At 37.4% G+C, this 19,325-nt stretch overlaps 2 protein-coding genes across 2 annotated transcripts; one reads left to right on the top strand and one right to left on the bottom strand.

Moving 5' to 3' along the window:
- Positions 1 to 377: 377 nt before the first annotated feature.
- Positions 378 to 7,499, top strand: LOC141592699 (OVARIAN TUMOR DOMAIN-containing deubiquitinating enzyme 11-like). The gene is made up of 9 exons (XM_074413466.1): positions 378 to 814; positions 1,933 to 2,006; positions 3,219 to 3,273; positions 4,417 to 4,491; positions 4,890 to 4,963; positions 5,057 to 5,105; positions 6,246 to 6,330; positions 7,041 to 7,097; positions 7,192 to 7,499. Exons 1-9 carry the CDS (start codon positions 635 to 637, stop codon positions 7,233 to 7,235), a joined length of 693 nt encoding a protein of 230 aa, XP_074269567.1. The 5' UTR covers positions 378 to 634; the 3' UTR covers positions 7,236 to 7,499.
- Positions 7,500 to 7,727: 228 nt separating this feature from the next.
- LOC141592700 (extra-large guanine nucleotide-binding protein 3-like) lies at positions 7,728 to 18,228 on the bottom strand. Its single transcript, XM_074413467.1, has 9 exons — positions 18,082 to 18,228; positions 16,425 to 17,591; positions 15,764 to 15,901; positions 14,776 to 14,880; positions 14,175 to 14,360; positions 12,608 to 12,794; positions 10,247 to 10,491; positions 9,218 to 9,387; positions 7,728 to 8,927 (listed from the first exon to the last, which is right to left on the bottom strand). The coding sequence occupies exons 2-9, from the start codon at positions 17,433 to 17,435 to the stop codon at positions 8,366 to 8,368; spliced, it is 2,604 nt and encodes an 867-aa protein (XP_074269568.1). The 5' UTR covers positions 17,436 to 17,591; positions 18,082 to 18,228; the 3' UTR covers positions 7,728 to 8,365.
- Positions 18,229 to 19,325: the final 1,097 nt, after the last annotated feature.

The raw sequence follows: 19,325 nt of genomic DNA on the forward strand, positions 1-19,325 counted from the left end.
TCATTTTCTCTCTGTTTTTCTACCACGAGTCCTGGGTCGCTTTGGAAGTTACTTTACCTAATTTCAGCCGAAACAACAAGTATCCATTGTTCAGGATTTTCAGTTTTTTACCCGGGATTGGTTTTTCCCATACCGGCACTCTCAAACGTCCTATATTGCTGCTCAATGTGTGGTCGCTTTAACTGACTTTAGGAACCGTCCGTGTGATTTACGAACATTTTGTTTAGGGGCTTTCAAATTTCGAAAATATATTCAATTTGGGCCGTTCGCAAGGTCGTACCGGGTCACGTTTTCCATTTCTCCCCGTTTTTTAACCACGTATACGGAGTCGATTCGAAAATTACCCATTTCAATTTCAGCCCAAATAACAAGTCTTTGTTAAACAGCATAATTAGTAGCGTTTAAATACACAGTAGAATCTTTCTTCTTAACAAAACCCACACACTTCATCTTTTACACACACGAAAATGGAACCCAGCTCAAATTCACCCTCTTTCAACCTTCCTCATATCAATTAAACAATCCATTTTCAGTTCAATTAATTGGTAATTATACTAATTAATTACCCAATTTATCACACATAATTTGGTGGTGTGTGTTTTAAGTTGAATTATCAAATAAATTAGTGTAATTAATGGCTACAAATCAAAGTAATTTAAGTGCAAGTTCAAGCTCAAGTGCTAATACTATTAGCTTATCTGATATTGAAGATGATCATACAATTGCTCAAATGTTAGCTAATCAAAATCAAAATAATAATTTTGAAAATGAAAATCATCTTGCTAGGAGGCTCTCTCATTTGAATTCTATCCCGGTTAGTATTAATTACTTCTTTTTTATTCGTTTCGGAATTTCGGATTATGTTTTCTTTTTTTTATTTTGTTTTGTTGATCAAGTATGTAATGAAAGTTTGAAGCTTGTTAATTTATTTTTAAGGGAGTCACGAGGGCGAATATGATGCTGACGGGTTTTTAAACCCAGCTCATGACTTTACCAACTAAGCTACCCGACATTTGCAACTTTGTTAGTTAGTTTATTGTATTTTATATAGTGAGCAAAATCACAAGAATTCTATAGGATGTTGATTATTTCTTTCTGTTTGGGGTTTGACAAGTTATAGTCTTATAGAATAAGACCATCTTATACGGTGAGACGGTCCATTTATGGTTAAACTCTCATTGATATGGATGTTCTAACACAATGATCATTGTTTATTTTGTATTAGGTGATTTAGATAAGTAATAAGACCGTCTTATAGGGTGAGACGGTCCATTTATTTAGTTCGTTGTAGAAGAATCGAGTTCAGGTATGTATGGAGTTAGAACCTCATACATGTTTTAAAGTTGTTTGGTTCAATCCGGGAATGGGAATAATAGTGTGTTGGATGGAATGGAGTTGGAAACTTGGGGGGAGAGGTGGGTATGAGATTCCAAGGGGTTGGAACTTGGAAGGGAGTTAGAATCCATCAGGTATCTAACTTCTCAGTTGGGTAAAAAATACGAGTAGTTGGATTAGATAATCAGACTGTGGCTCTTGGCAATATCTATGTGTTGGAAATAAGAGGAAATATGAAATTCTTTGGTCTCACAAACTTGCCAAACTGTTTGTAGCCCTTCGAAAGCATCTTTGGTAATTGGTGAGATAGGGTTCAGTGATTCTTCCCCAACTGAACAATCTGCTGATGGAATGATGTTGGCTTTCAGTATCTTTTTCCTAGCTTGATTACGGCATTATACAAAGATAGCGGTGTAACAAAAGATAGTTAATTTGTGCACGAATGCAGTTTAGATATCGCGTACTCTAGTTCACATAAAAATGCGCAGCCTTGTTTTACATGCTTATGCTGTTATCGCACTCTCATAGTGATCATACAAAGTGAAAGTGTGGAAAAAGTTGTGATCTCTTTTTACTTCTGTTTTTTTCTGTGTGCAGCACACTCCTCGAGTCATCAATGATATACCCAATCCAAATGATGCAACGTTTGACCACAATCGGCTAGCAGAAAGGTTGTACTTAACTACTTACTTAACAGTGCCTGAAATCATATTTCTTAGTTTAGAGATGCATGAACTCATTGGTGTTAAGATGTATACTGAGTATCATCTTTTGACTTAGCTGTTTTAGCAACAATATGTGTGGAAAAAAGTAAAGAAAGAAAAATCTATGCAGCTGGAGTAACCATACACCTCATCCCCTGTAAAGGGGTTGGAAGAAAAACAAAAGTGATGGTGCTTCAAGCAAAAGTGGAACAAAATCACTGAAATTGTGCTGTACTGTCCGCTTCAAGGTGGAACATGACTTATTTGCAACCCATATATAAATGGCATGAATGATCTCATATTCTCATGTGCTCTTGTATGGAAACAGTCACATTACGTAATGAGCTCCTTAGCAAAATTCCGCTATTCCAGGCCACCGTCACATTTTTTGTTGTATAATGCCCCGTTAAAAACTCCAATATTTCAGCTGCAAATCTGCAATGCTGCATCTTCCAACATGTAAATTATTGCTGTTACTGATATGACCACGACTTAATGTGTACTTTGCCGATACCGTAATTTGATACACGGCAATAGCCCATGTAAGCCACACTTACATATGCACACACATGTTCTTAGGCAGTTTCGTTTCTAGGAATAATTAGGTATAGCACCTACACACCTGCTCTGAGGCAATGACGGATCTAGTACGGTCCCTTTCGTTTGCACACATATTAGGGTTGCTTTTGATTGATAGTTCACAACTTTCAAGTGCTGTCTATGTTTTGGATCTTTCGTTTATTTTTCTAGAGCATCTGACAAGTTTTCTGTCTGGTTCAGACTGGTTGTTACATGTAGAGTTTATCCTTTTATATGATCTCAGGCTGCTGAATGTTTCCTTGGATGGCCCTGGGTCATGTGATTTCCCACTTGAAAATCTTCTTAATAGAATTTTGTTCCTTTTTTTTAGTGTGACAAACAAACTTTTTCATTTTTTTTATTCTTGCAAGTTGTGGACTCCTGTCTATGAGACTTCTTTTATCTTATAGAAAGCAATGTTTAGATCATCCTGTACGCCTGCTAGACAGTGACATTTAATGATACTCATAATTCAGTGTAGCAGAATTTTCACTTCATTATTCTGTTGGCATATGTTATTTATCTATTATATTTGTAGGGTAGTCTAGTACATATATATTTCAATGCTTCTTTTAATCAGTTGCGTTTCTTCCAAATCAGATTGACTACATACGGTTTGGCCGAACTACAGATCGAGGGAGATGGAAATTGCCAGGTTAGGGATCGTAGGTGCATATTTTCTCGACCGTTCACTTGTTTTTTTTTTTTTTTTTTGGAGATATCTTGGGTTTTTCTCTCTCTCCAAGTCCCATAGTCCTAATGAAAAATTTAGCTCCAGAGTACTCCAATTTCTCTTTCTTACCCCCACCTACGCAGCCACTAGTTAGAGGTGAGTCGACGCCATCGTAGTAAAAGAAAATGAACAAAATTTATCTGACCAAAGATAGTCAAATAATATTGTCCATATTTTATTTTTGCGGTCAACACCTTTTGACTTTGACCGTTATATTCGCCAAATATGTGTGGAGATACAAGGTAAAATTTGTCTAGTGATAACAGAGTCATATTTAACTTGGAGGAGGATTGATATGCTAAACCCACCTGAAAATCAAACTGAAGAAAGTTGCAGAAGAATATCCAAAAAGCTCTAACTTGAAAAGTCTTGTTTAGTCCTGAGATGGATATCCAGAAAAACCGTTAGCTTCCCGCGCCAAAGGCGAAAAAATTAGGAAGAAAAGAATGATAAATGGAGAAGGGTGACAATGGTTGTGTATGCCTTATGTGGAGAAGAAAGTGTTTCAGGATCTTCAGTTTTGAATCCTCTCTATCGCATTGTAGTAAAGTTATAATATCACCTGGAAGCTAAGCGATGAGTGGTATTTGGGAGTGTAAGACTTTCCTCTCTTCTAAAGGTGGTGGATTTTTACTCTTACTTAGTTCCGTGCTTAGTTTTGATCTGGAGAATTTCTAAGTGCAGATCCCAACTGTTCCTATGTTATGTTTCAGCTTTAGCTATTAGTGCATTCTCTGAAAATTTTCATTTGAGCTTCCACAAGTCAGCGAACAGTTAGATGGAAAATGCTTTCTAATTATTTCAGACTGACTAAGCATTTGTCTTAGGTGCATTGCATTTATTTTTTCAGAATAGCTCATCGTTCAGATTATATTTAGATACAAATATATAATTTTAGTTTCTCTCTAGTCTAATGTCATGAGTGCTTTCATTGCTCTTTGTTGATTTCTTCCTTGATACCATTCTTATTTTCTTATAATGAGAAGTTGAGAACAATAATTGTAAAGGAAGCAAATTTAGAGACAGTTTCCTAGTATCTGACAAACTGCTATATATGCTTCACAGTTTCGAGCATTAGCAGATCAGTTGTTCCACAATCCAGAATATCATCGGCATGTGAGAAAGCAGGTTGTGAAACAGGTTAGAAATGCGAGTTTAAATAAGATAAAAGTTGATGCAAGCAAATATCACATGAACGCTAACACCATATTAGATCATAAAATCAACAAGACAGCTTTTGGTGCAATGTACACTGCACACTGGTGAGTGGTGACTAATCTGTTGTTTCCGTATTCACTTAGATAAAGATGTGTTTCTTAAGATTAGAAACACTTGATTCCTTGGAGAAGCCTTTTGAATATAGTATGTTTAGAACATGTAACTAGCAACAGAAATTTGTGTGGCCGCGTTATCTGGCACTGTAGCTTCAAATTGACAACGAGACATATAAAGGGAAATGTGTGCTCCTGGGAGTTTAGACATCAATAAAAGATATCGTCTTCCTTGTTTTTATATTTGTCCTTACATTTGATTTTCAGCTAAAGAACTTTAGAAAGCTTTATGAAAGCTATGTGCCAATGAAGTATGGGGATTACTTGAAAAAGATGAAAAGGTTGAACCACTGTGCTCATGTGAGTTTTTTTTAGTTATGCTGGAAAGTGTGACTATATTCCTGATTATTCATATCACACAAATTCATTTGCAGAAATGGGGAATGGGGAGACCACGTCACCTTGCAAGCAGCTGCAGATCGAGTAAGTAACATTTGGGGCTTGTTCTGTATGTTTACTTTTCTTAGTAGTTTGTTTGTTTCTGGAACACATTTATCATGTGGCAAACAGATATTTGTGATTTGATCTGGAAGAATGGGTAACTGCCGGCTTGTTTAATGCTATTTTTGCTACAAACCAAATGCATGAAGTGTTATATGTAGAAGTTTGTGGGTCATTGTGGCTTGTGAACTTTTTATCTATGGACTTTGAAGCTGTTTCAACACTTTCAACCTGTTTAATAGAATAGTCAACTATGAGCTAACAAGGGATACATCTAATTGACGGGATAATTGACAAGAGCTAGGTCGCATTACTGTAATAAAAAATAATACATAACAAATCCTAACAAGTAGATGCATATTTGGTAATCTTGATGTTGTTCATTGATGAAACAGGTGGTTTTATCTGCGTGAGATAACATCATTTACATCTAATTATTTTCCAGTAGCCGACATGAACATTAAAGGTTTATAAAGAATGAGGGCTTTCTAGAGCAAGACAAATTATGAGGCTGTATAATAGTGAAGGCTATTATAGAACATTTTTTTTACCTTATAACAAGTTTGATGTGTCTGTACCTATGTTGAATGGCTGAGAAATGAGAATTTGATACTGTAATTGAGAAAAATTGGAAGACTCCAAATGACATAGATTAGGAGTTCTCTAAGGAAGAGGAAAAAGATGTCTGACACAAATGCGTTGCATCGTTTAAAGGAAACCCTAGAAATTATGTTTGCTTCGGTCTATGGAAAAATGAGCAATTTTTATCTCTGTGAGTGTACTTTTTCCTTTCGTAAATGTTACTGTCACTACTACTTTAATTATCGGCCATCCTGCATAATATAGTTTTCATAGCTAACAGTACTGACTAATTGTTTCCTTCGTTTAAATTCTTCCGTTCTTGTAACCCTTCTATTTCTAGTTTCTAGTTCATTTTTCGGTGAGATCGTAGTCATTAATACCGGAATGAGAATCAAAGTTTTATTAGGATGGAGTCCATTGATTATATTATAAGATTAAAAATTTCCTGTGACGCAGCTTGTTTATTTTTGAATAGATATTTTTGCTGTTGTTCTCGTAATGTTATACATACTCTTTCAGTCCCTTGTTGCTGTTTTGCAGTTTGAAGCTAAAATTTGCCTGGTGACCTCTTTTCGAGAGACTTGTTATATTGAGATCTTGCCCTATGACAAGAAGTTCTCTAAAGGTAAACAAACATCTCTTTATTGTAGCCTTGTTTTCTTTTATACGCTCTACTTTCTCGTCTCTCCATTCAGTCTGAAATAAGTTCAATTGAACAGTTGTTTAGTTTACTTAATCTCTATGTTTAAAGACAAAGCCTTGTTGTATCAAATCATCTCAATGAATTTCACGAAATGATGGTACATAATTCGTTTCCTTGTTGTATTTCACTTTGATGCTAATTTTGTTGATATTCCCTCCCGTAAAACTGATCATCAATTCTTCTTTGTTGTTTCTAGACGTTGCTGCGTGTTTGTGTCGTTTGGACAAATAGTGAACATGACCTTGCTTCCACCTTTATAGTAGATGTTGCTATTGATGTTTCTCATAAATAGTAATAATCTGATTTTAGCATCTGTATAATGTTTTTTGAATTCCGCTATTCACCATGTAATTACTACTTCGTTTACCAGGAGATAATGTCTCAGGTAGCTTACATCGATGCATTTGATGTTTTTCATAAACCTTGCTATAAAATTCTGTTTCCTGCTAGAAATAATCTGGATTTAGCATCTTTCCAATGTATTTCGAGTTCCGCTATTCGAGTTGAATGGTATTTTGGTTGATATGTTAAGCTAGCATGCCGCAAATCCACCTGCTTCGAGCCGTTTTCAATTTGCTTTCCTGTATTTACTTGTTGCTGCACCTGTCTTACAATTCTTTTAATCTGTTCAGAGATTTGGCTGAGCTTCTGGAGTGAAGTGCATTATAATTCCTTGTATGATAGTGGAGGTAACGAGTGATTTTCAACCGTATTTCTTCTCAGCTTTATTCTTTCCTGATGGGGCAGCTAACTCCGATTTTACTTTTTTATGTTGCGTTACAGACGTCCCGACTAGATTACCCAGGAAAAAACATTGGCTGTTTTAGTGGCTTTTGTACCATGGATGGCGGTGGCCCTAAATTGACCAGATTCCATTGTAAAGATGCTCGTATACAAGATCACCCTGGTCATTCCCGAAGCATTGGTTTGAGCCTGGGTTCCGGTACTTAAATAGATGGTTACCCTTTAAAATGTGTATATGTATTACGTCTATGAATTTCTCGTATGTCAATCGATTGCATTATAAGTATATAAATTCCATCTTTCGCAGTTCATTTTTAATTGAATCTACTAAAGGTCATGTGAGTTTTATTATACTTGAAGCTCAATTTGTTGCACATAAATTACCTCTTGAACGACCCTGTTAATATACGGTGTAGATCCAGATGATTGATGGAAGAAACACCAAACATATCCCAACTTTCTCACTCCCACCGCCCGGCTGATGGAAATAGATTGACTGCCGGAGATATTTATGTTGCTTTGTCTGCACTGGTTTGTACACAAATGTGGGCAAATTATACTGAGTACTCGGTAAATTATAGACCACTTCAAATCTTAGATTTCGAGAAGGATATTCAACTCCGGGGCCATTCATTAAACCGCTACAATACATCAATTAACGGGATTGGCAACGGTTAATCAAACAATGTTACACCACCGTTTTTAAACTACACTCACCTTAGCTAACAAAACTATGGATCATGTGAACTAAACAAAGGAATATGGTTACAATCAAATTTACAAGAATTAAATACAAACGTCGAAACGCCACATAAAACACATGCGTTTCTCCCTTCTCCGGCTCAACCAACTATAAAACTCGATATACGTTGTTCTTGTAAACTTACAAAAAATCAATTGAGCCAGGACTTGCAAGCGTTTTATGTGCATGACCTAACATATATCATCACTACCTAATAAATGGGTTCAGCCGGGTCAGATACGGAAGGCTCAGTATGTTTTGGGTAAGCTATTATCGAATTAAGCAGGGGTAAGACGCCATTTGGGGCTAGCAAAATCCAGGATGAATCAAGGTCAATCGAAGTTACAAGTCATATTCATGTTTGCATTTTTTGGTCGGGTTACTTCGGCAGGTTCTATTTTGTCAGGTCTACAAGCATCCCATGTGCTGGAAGTCGTCAAGAGATTGAGGAGTAACCTAACCTTGTATCGTCTAAGAACTCACTTCTGTACTGTAGAAAGATTCATCCCCATTAAGACCGTAGACGTGTTCTTCTTTCACGTCGTCCCACTTGAAAACTTCATGAACAAATTTAAATGCCTCATCAACTGAGGAACGCTCAAGCGCTTTAGTCGGCCAAACATATAATTTCTGACCTTTAATGTCGGCATAAAGTTCCTTAAATTTGACTGCCACGTAGTAATATGCTTGTTGTGCAAGTGACTGATTGCTTCCTTGGGGATTAACAGGGCAGAAGTCTTGGAACCAGTCGCAAGTCGTCAAAGGAACTTTGCTTATCTTTTCTTCGAAAACATCGTATTTGTTTAATAGTAACACAAAGGGGATGTCTCTAAGTGAAGGGTGTTTCAGCAGACTCTCGAACATTTGCCTGCTTGCCAACATTTTATTGCTCAAAGAGTCTATACCGTTTTCCCATAATACGTCATAGTCACTCAAAGCTACGCAGTATATCACTGCTCTAACATCTTCAAACATTCCGAGCCATTTGAATCCATCTTGAAGACCGCTAGATTTAATACGAATTAGTTGGTACCTATATCAGAAAACAGAAGAAACAGGGACCATTATACAGCTAGAAGTAAGCAACAACAGGAGAGCCTTACTCCGAAATTGACTCAGGATCGGCTTACGTGAATCATTATTTGAACCGTTGATGGCAGACAAGATAAATAAAAGAATATAGACAAATAGGAAAGATGGTGAAAAACGAAATGTAAACACGATAAATAGCCAATATACGAATAAAGCTAAAAAATCGGTTGATAGCAATGTGGAATCACGCTGACAAAAATACGGAGAGAAAAATAGGACAAGGAAAATTACTTTGTTAATGGAGGTGGATGGTCATGATTCTCACTGTAAGCGATCGACAAGGGACTTCTACTATCAAGTAAAAACTCCACAGATGCAAGACCATTGCTCTGAGTGACCCCTTCAGCATATAGGACATCCTTCTCCGATGGCTCATAATCATTGCTAGAAATTTCAATAACCTGTGAAAATGAGGAATGAGAATACTGGAGCCAAGATGTGTTGCAACTTGCAAACACCTATTTCGGCAAATTTCCCACTCGCATACCAGCAGCAGAAGAAATTAGAGTATACAGGATCCAAGACACCCGATATATGTCTGAAAAGACCTATTTGGGAAAACTTCCATCTCATATACCATTCCAACTTCCCCGCGATAGAACAAAGGGAAAGCAAGACTGCAATACCTACGAATCCTCGTAAGAAGGCAGTCTGCAAAGGATGGAAACAAGGGGACGAATAATAAAATCGAGGTTTGACGACAAAATAATGCGGGTAAGCATAATACATGCTCACACGCCCAAAGAGCAACCCAGTCTTAATCGTGTGCAAATCGGTGAAGGCACTGTGACAATCAGACCCTAGTCCCCTACTGGCTACTAGAGAAGGTAAAATTCTGCCTTAGGTTAAAACTTCAATATGTGAATTGCTGTCCTTTCTTCTTCCTTTCAATTTTTTTTTTCCAGATTCCTATACCAATGCTATTATAAAATTGACGTGTCTTTACCACTAAAACTTCTTACACCATATGGAAATGAATCCAATCATGAGTCACAAATCAAACAAGACGATCATCACAGCAGACACTAAGTTATTGATATCACTAATTTTTTAGCTAGCATAACCTTCTATTTTCACAAATCAACAGTTCAAACTATCATGAGTAGCTAAACAAAACTCTAAGTCTCTAAGTACAATTCAGATAGCATAACTGTCATTGCAACAAGTGGACCCAGGATTTTACAGATATCAGCTGTAAATATAATTAGTAGAATAGAAAAGTAGAGGTACTGCTAATATCAGATTGCAGTCATGGCTTACCCGATCTAAGAAATATTTTGTAGTATCCGGAAGAAAATTCAATTCTTCTTTTCTCTTGTAAGTTTCTTGAATGGCGGGGTCTTTCCAAAGCTCTTCAACAAGAGGTGAATACTCTCGTGTGGCAGCTGGAAAGAATGCATCCATGTCTCCAGTGGCCATAATTTGTAGCAACCAATCTGCATGCTTCTTAAGCCGCGGGTTGATAGAATAGATACAGTGGTTCCTCCCGTCAACTGACATGTTACCTGTACATGAATAAGCATCATCGATTTCTAAGGTTTGAAAAGTTTCATGAATGAAAAAAATATCACAGTGAGACCATGATTCTAACTAAAAAAGCAGCCAAAGAAAAGAAAATGGTATCAAACTGTACTACTATGACAGGGATTGTTCAGGAAGCCCCAAAAGCATGCCTCAGTAGGCTCTACAAAACACTAATCTCTCATCTAATGGGAAATGCTTCCAAGAATGAGCAATCCACTATTGTAGTAGCGGGAGTACGGTGTACCTACACCCAGAAATTCACAAATAAGCATGATTCTATTATTAAATGGGTTAAGTTAATTGAAACAAGTATGATCATGTGAAGTGCATATGCAGATTCACAGTTCAAAAATGTTTTAGTGTGTCACGCACTCACGCCCACATGAACACTTGATTATGACAGAGGACAACAACAAACTTAATTATATTGAAACGAAGTTAGAATTATGTGACCATATGACTAAAAGGGTAAAAATACATTGCATATCCCTTAAAATACCCAGGTGCATATTCATTATAAAGTTCCCTAGTTAATTCTCACTCGATAAAAGGATGTTGCTTGCTCATCGCAACTCAAATTTCACAACTAGATTATGTTGTTATCGTAGGCCATACGAAGTTGCCTTTCTTTTAGACAACCAGATTATATGACAATTGACAAGAGTTTGACTGGATTACAGTAGAAAAAAATTCGGAGTAAAAAACTTACATATAGTTTGTCAACAAAATAGACAGGATAAGATATGAAACAGGAGAAACAGCCTCCACCATAGCGAGGTGTAGCACCAGAAGAAATTACAAGCCCCAGACAATAACGATGACTGAATTTGGATTGAACCATGACAGTGGTCTCATCTCACGTGATCTTTTACACACCTCATGAAGCACTCATGTAGACATGGAGATAACATGAGTTCTAAAGTTTTGTGCTTAGAATAACTAGAAATGATGTGCATCAAGATGCTCTACTAAGAAACAACAGAGAGTGCATTCAGTCGCCAGTAGATACACTATTGATTCCAAAATAGAGAAATAAATAACAAGATATGTCACAAAAAAACTGAATCTGCTAATAATTCAGTTACTTTCCTAATCATTTAACCATACTTCAAACTCTTCCATTCAGTTGCTGAATACATGGCTCTGCTTGTTCAAAGCAACCCATTATTACTACTTATTGAATTCATTAATAAAACTAGAAGTTACAACCAGGAATCCCAAAGAAGAAAAAAACAAAGACCAAAGGTAAAACACAGCTACTAACAGATTTCCAATGACCAAATGTAAAACACAGCTACTAACAGGTTTCCAATGACCAGAAATACAGCTACTAAGAGATCACTCCATCGAGTAAGTCACATGTGCCACCTGGGCAAGTAAATCTCATGCACACTATGTTATGATGGCATGTGGACCTCTCATGCCAGCTATTTGACAACCATATCCGGTAGGTGGTCATAATCACAGGAGACTTGATGAAGACATGAAAATATAGCATGCTCTCTGTGACTCGTACTTGGCAAGCATTCAACATATATGACTATGACCTTAGAATGCACTGTACACCTGCTAAATAATTCGTGTTTTGGCTAAGAATGTAGTGCCCATTGTCGACACCCATGTCCAAGTTTCTTTATGCAATAACTGAAAATAGAACGGGGAAAAATGAATTGTTTCCCAGCATTGCTGGAGAGGACACAGCATCCAAATTCATGATAAGACGAAACCCATAGATTTACCCTACAAAAGAAACGTGAAGAAAAGTAGAAAACTCTAGTCTGCAGGACTCCGGACTAAAAGTCATGTTGATAAGGTACACAAAAGCCCAAAAAGGAACAAAAACATGCAATGGAGTGCAGACATTAGAACATTGCTAAATAAGCACATACATACACAAAAGAAAACAATCATCATAGTTGCAATATCAAAAAGTATGTACAACCTATAACAAGAATGATGCTACAACTTGCAACCAAGTGTGTTTCTCATGTACCCTAACAAAGTACTGGTGGCCAGAAACCTTGAGTGACTTGGTGACTAAAATTATACACAATGCAGCATAAAAAAATATTAGACAAAAGACTTCGGAAAAAAAACCTGGGCGAAACTCTGGATCAGTTGCGGTACCATCTTCGGTGTCTTTCTCCTTATCTAGAGCCTCGTCTTCAAATTTCTCCCTTCCCTCTAGGAGAACACCAAGATATTTGTATAAATTACTCTGTATCTTAAGCTTGATATTTTGCAGCTCTTCTGGTGTATACATATTCCCATATACAAACTTAACCTGATCATGTCAAAGAAGCATAAAAACAGGAGAAGTTTTAGCCAAACAGAAGGCTCACACAATTTACATTATTATTATTATGCTATTTATGCTGTCATTTATTAAACCGAACATTACTAGACGTTGATTAAATATCGAGACTTATCCTAGTTTTGTACATTTATCCCTCTCTAGTTAGACATTTCCCTGCACTTGCTAGTTTCTATTTGAGCTTATCTCTGTCCGTTTATCACATTAATTAATACTCTATACGCTCAAAGTTTACTAACTTCTTAATCAATATTCCTCGTATCAAAGCCTTCAAATTCTCAACATTGGTATAAGAAAGGCTAGAGGTTGTATATCTTGTGTCCAATATTGACCTGGTTTCAAAAATAATTGTAAAAGCCCGCAAACTGAGACTCTATAGACTCCGGTGTTATCAAGTAACTATAATTGATATTACTAATTCAACTAGAACTATAGCAAAGTTGGGTAATGGAAACTATAGCATGTTAGTGGCACAAATTATGCAATTTTATCTCTTAGGGTGAAATCTCTAGTGTATCATTGGCGGTGGTTGAACTGCCAGACAAACCAGAGGAGAAGAACTCAGACAGTGAAAGATCCCCTGCTAAGTGCTAACAACCAGTCTAAAATCGATAAAGTGCGGTCATGGTGATCTCCAAAACATCCACAAAATGGAAGCATTTCGGTATCCCTGCCCTAATCCAATACCACCACAGCAGCACAAATTGTCTATATCCTAGCAGCTCTTTGGTTGTAGTGCAGACGATAAAATCGGGTAAAGAGGATAAGGAATTGAGGCAGCAGACAGTTTCAGGTTGGGAATTGATAGATCTGCTTGTATGGAATAATCAAACGCACCTCTCATGGTCCTCAGACCAAAAGATCACTGTTAGTTTCCCACAGTCTGCTCAAGCCAGGAAATTGTGGTAGATAAGAACCACTTATAGTCTACACTCCACACCTCTATGGACCACAACCGTGAACTGTCAGCCTAAATGGACAATGGGAGAATAGAAGCACGAAAAATAGCTGGTTGAAGTGTTAAACCAGCCTAAACTCTAAATCGCATAGAAACCTGTTTCCATTTTCCAAAGTTGCTCCAGAAAAAAAATTACAAATAAAAAGTTTCGAAGAGCAGTATTCTACAAATGGAAAGTATGGTATTTCGATATAAGGCCAATGAAAGTTTATACTATTCCTCCTCTTTCTTTGGGTGGGAAAACTGAGAGGGGGGTTTCCGGAAGAAAAATGTAGTCAGCAATTTGTTTACATTTTGGTTTGTCGTTTCAGCTAATGACACATCATTAATGTAAGGGGCATAAAATCATTACTAAATATCAAGTTTTAAGCACCACATGTCTAAAGAAGTACCTGTTTAAAAATGGTGCTTGTTCCAGATCCTTCTAACCCGAACAAAAGAAGTTTATAAATCTTCTTTTGTTCTATATAATCTGGGACTAGTCCACCAGAATTTGTTGTGGGGTCATTTCTTGAATCATCAATCTTTCCATGAGGTACTGGCAACGAGAGTAATGAGCACAGGGCACGAGTGGATGCCTGTCTAGCAAAAACACCACATCAAAATTCTAAGAACCACTACCAAACTAATTATAGAAAAAATCATAATGGAAAAAAGAACTATTATAGAGATAACAGATAGCTCATGAGTTTCTAAATTGTTAACATAAAAATTTAGAAATTGGACAGAGAATACACATATGATACTAATTTTGTGTTGCATGCAAGATGTCCATGGTGTTAGAGACTTCTACGCAATGTTACCTCCGGGTGTTGGAAATTTTGCGCATGTACAACATTAAGCATATTATAAACCCCCTATATGTGACTTGGAAAATTTTGAAACACATTCCGGCATTTGTAACCAAGAGGAATACTTGTATGATTCACGCAGTAAAATGGAAAAACTTAATGTTAGCCTAGTTCATAGGATAAAAAAAAACATATTACAAACCTTCCCCCATATGTTCCCCTTTATATTATTCTGGCCTTCCTCCTCATATGAACCATCGTCGTACAACCAAAAATGAGTATCCTGAGGACACTGCACCTTGGCCAGCTGCAAAAGAATATGGAGCAAGTGAGATGATATCTTATTTACAGTGATAACAACTTGACCAAAGCAGTCTGTGTTCCAGATGCATGACATTTGCCCATGGCGGAACAAGAAAAGCGTGCGCAGTTTCTCAATGAGAATTTTCACACTAACACTTCTAATAATGCTTAAGTAACATACAACAGTTTCAAGACGTTGTAATTGGGTATAATGTTCAGCAAATATAAGAACACAACTAATTTTTCATGGTAAAAATTTATAACACCATAGAGTATCCTATGGACCGTTCTACCTGTTGTTGGGCTCAGTCTTTAAACACGCTTTAAAGTAGCTGACAATGATAAAACTAAATCCAAAAGTAAAATATCAGATAATGAAATAACAGGTTTAGTTCCAATTATATATTCTCTTTCGTGTTTAACATGCTAGACAAACTAGGATAGCAACTAGCAAGGAAGGCCACAGTGGCCAAAAAAAAACATTAGACTACACAATCAACGAGAAGCAACAACATTTGCCTGATGATTTTTACATTCCCTGGAACCTGGATTGTTTTTTACACTCCTCTTTGTCTATAGAAGGGGTATAGTAATCAACAGGCTCGTAAAAATTCATTCCCAAGAGAGAGTCATACCGTTAAAATACAACACACTCTCTTCATCCAATCATTTGTTTACCTTTGATTAGAATACCCCTCGCAGAACAAAAAATAAATTAAATTAATGATTGTGTGTTCATTATTTCAAATAGAGTCCATGATACGCCATAGTACCAAGATTAACATCATTAAAAATACATAAATAAACAAGTAAAACAACGTCGTCTTCACCATATAACAAGCCATATACACAGCAATCATCCTTCTATGAGAACCTAAATATGTTACCTTTAACACCCTGAGCTCGACCTTGGTGATCTCGCGTCCGTTGATGAAAACCTTTGTGTTTCCATTACTAGCATCAGCCTGAAGCTTACCTCCAACATTCAGTTTTGATGATATGATTCTATCAGGTTTTTCCCCTACCTAAAAACAAAAACGCGTGCATACACAAAGCCACATTACAATCGTAATATCAACATATAATCTCCAAACACCACCACATTAAAAACCACAATGAGACCGTTGTATGCATACAACCAAGCAATCAGCCGTAATATAAAGGGTGTGTTTGGATTGAGGGATTTGGAGGGAAAGGGAGGTGAGGGAATTGGAAGGATTAGAAATCCATTGTTTGGTTAGCAAGATGAAGGTAGAGGGATTTGGAGGGGAGGGAAATTGGATCCCTCCATTTCCCTCCTACAAGGCAAACTATTTCCCCATCAGCGTAGGCAAGATTTGGAGGGAAAATCATCTTCTCCATTCTCCCTTCCCTCCCCTCCCCTTCCTTTCTCTTCCCTCCTTCCCCCTCCCCTTCCTTTCCCTCTTTTTTTCCTATCCAAACAAGGCCAAAATGAGCAATGCAACATTAAAAGGATTGATTGTATGCATAAAACCATCAAATCTAAGTACATTAACAAAACATAATCCAAAATCAATCATATTTTACCTTTCCCCAAAATCCAGAATCCTTATCATACCAATACCTCCCAGGCTTCAAATTTCGAGGAGGCAACGAACAACCAAACAACTCAACCAATTCCTCCATCACCAACTGCCTCCCATTCACAACTATCTGCTCCGGTCTAAGCTGATTCGCAGAACACTCCTTCTCCGCCTTAATTATCTGCTTAACCTCCAAATCACTGCAAACCTTCCACAAAATCCTCGAAAACTTGCCTAAGTAAACACGTTTCGACTCATCAACCGCTTTACCAATACAACTCACACACTTCCTTCCCTCAGGCATTGATCCCATAGCTTTCAACACACAGTTTTTACAATACTTAGCATCACATACAATACACATTTCTCTTCTACTCAACCTATTTCCCTTATTACACCTACTACACGGTCCTCTCTTCTTCCATACTCTCTTCTCTCCGCTCACAATCGGCGAAACCACCACCTCCTCCTCCTCCTCTTCCTCCTCGTGTGCGCTAGAACAACGCGACTCGTCCTCATCCTCATCCTCCTCAACTTCCTCGCCATCTGACCGAAATGTCACTCCATTTAATCGCTTCTCATCCACATTCTCATTCAAATTATCGATATTTTGTCGAATTTCCTCGCGTCGATTTTCGGAATGATCACTGCGCAAATCAACACTAAATAAGGAATTAGAATTCAAATTAGAATTAGATGTCGTTTCAGAATCCTCAATAGTACAGTAACTACTACTTCCATTAGAGGTAGTTGAGTGAAGAAAACTCTCATTTCGTTTAAACCTAAAATTCGTCGTCACCGGCTTCGTAACCGCAGCGGAGGATACGGCGGGAGGAGGAGGAGAGAACGAAGCGACGTCGTAATCAACAGCGAAGGAGTAATCGAGGTGATCTTCGTCGAGGAATGGTGCACCGGGAGGAAGCATTTTGCGGAGAAGTTGTTGTAGAGAGGTTGACGCAGCGGTGGTTGAGGTGGTGGTTGTTTCTCTCTCATCGCCGTGGGCGGCGGACGCCATTAGTGGTAGATAGTGGTTGAGAGAGGAAGGAGTGATTATTGTTGTTGTTGTTGTTATTTTTATTTTTCATACAATATATGGGGTAGGGGGATTCGAATCGGAAATTTGTCGAAATAAAACCGTCTTAACCACTAGAATAAGAACTCTTCGGTAGGGCTGTTCACTCAGTGGTTCAGACTAAAGACCGGACCGGATCATTTGGTCAGGATTTTGTTTGGTCCGGTCCACAGTCCATCTATTTACTCTACTTTGGTCTTCGGTCCGGTCCTGGACCAAACCGAATAGACCGCAGACCGGACCAGACCGAAGTTATATAATAAAAAAAAATTAAATTTGTAATATTATTAATTTTTTTTTTTACTTTGTTTACACGTAAGATCTAGTAAGAAAATAATGTTGTTTATTTTGATTGTTACGAACTTCTCGAGTTCTAGTTTTATATGCTAAAACATGTCAATGACAAATAATATTTGGTCCACTTGGTCCATTTGGTCCGGTCCACGTGTTTTTATGGTCCGGACCAGACCGGACCAATATTAATATGGTCTGGTCCTCGGTCCACCTCTTAACCTTTCTTTGGTCTTCGGTTCAGAGAGTTTGATTCGGTCCAATCCGGTCCCGGATCATGACCAATGAACACCCCTACTCTTCGATAATGGAGGGAGGGATGATTACGAGAGGAATGTGAAATTGAGGAGGGGGAGTTGGTTGAAAGGTGGGGTGTCAGTGTATGTGTGTGTCAGTGTCGCTGTCGTTGAGGAAAGTAGGCGTGCAATGGATGGGGGCTTTTTTTCTAAGGAGTTGTTTGGTTACCCACTAAATAATGCAGGAACTTAAATTCATGTGAATTGCAAAATGGGTATGTTGTTTGGTTACCACAATTCACATGAATTGGAAGTTCCCATGAATTCCAATTCCTCCATAATGGAGGAAGTTGCTTACCTAGGCCTCCCTAGGTAAGTTAGAATGCCTACATGAATTGCACTTCCTCCATGGCAACCAAACATATTTTTGTAATTCACATGAATTCCAAATTCACGTGTTTTATAACTTACTAGGTAATACAAATTCCTATATGCAACCAAACGACCCCTAAGTATAATAATAATAAAGTTGGATTTTGAAGTTGCAAGTTGCCGGTTACTACTAACTACTGCATCCGCGTTTCAAAGGAGGTTAGTTAACAACTTATTAACACTACCGGCCAATTGTATAGAAATTCCAACAAAAAGTACTAGCAAATTGCATGCTTCGAGAGAGAAATTTTGAATAGTTTGGAGTTGTCACGTTTTTCTTGGTAGTCATCAATCATAAGATCTACTCCCTCCATTCAACTCCACTTTGCATATATGCTTTATGCACAAATATTAAGAAAACTATATTATAGTATTAAAAGTACAACAAATGGATAAAAAGTGTTAGGATTTTGTGTAATTTGTGGGCCTTAATAGTGGAATTGTAGTATTATAGTAATAAAAGTACAACCAAATAAGGAAATGTGCAATGTGGAGTTGAATGGACGAAAAAGGAATACATGTAATGTGGAGTTGAATGGAGGGAGTAATAAGTAACAACAATCAAACATTTGTCTTAATTAATGTAGGTTTTATATTCCAGTTTGAAAACTTGCCCTATAATCATGGGAGTGGGGCGAATAGCCGAATATATGTATGAATACTTCTTTCGTATTATACAAATGGTAACATGATAAAAAATGAGGTTTTTAAGAAAATAGGGTAATGGTAAGGAGGGAAGAAAATAAGTGGGGTATTTAATTACCGGATTCGTTTATATCGACGACGTTTTAGTAAACGTCGACGACGTTTTTCAAAAAAAAGACGACCTTGCCCCTGCTATCTCACTTCACCATTTCTCTCTATTCTCTCTAAC

The sequence above is a fragment of the Silene latifolia genome, chromosome 7 (assembly GCF_048544455.1).
Source record: "Silene latifolia isolate original U9 population chromosome 7, ASM4854445v1, whole genome shotgun sequence".
Lineage (NCBI taxonomy): Eukaryota > Viridiplantae > Streptophyta > Magnoliopsida > Caryophyllales > Caryophyllaceae > Silene > Silene latifolia.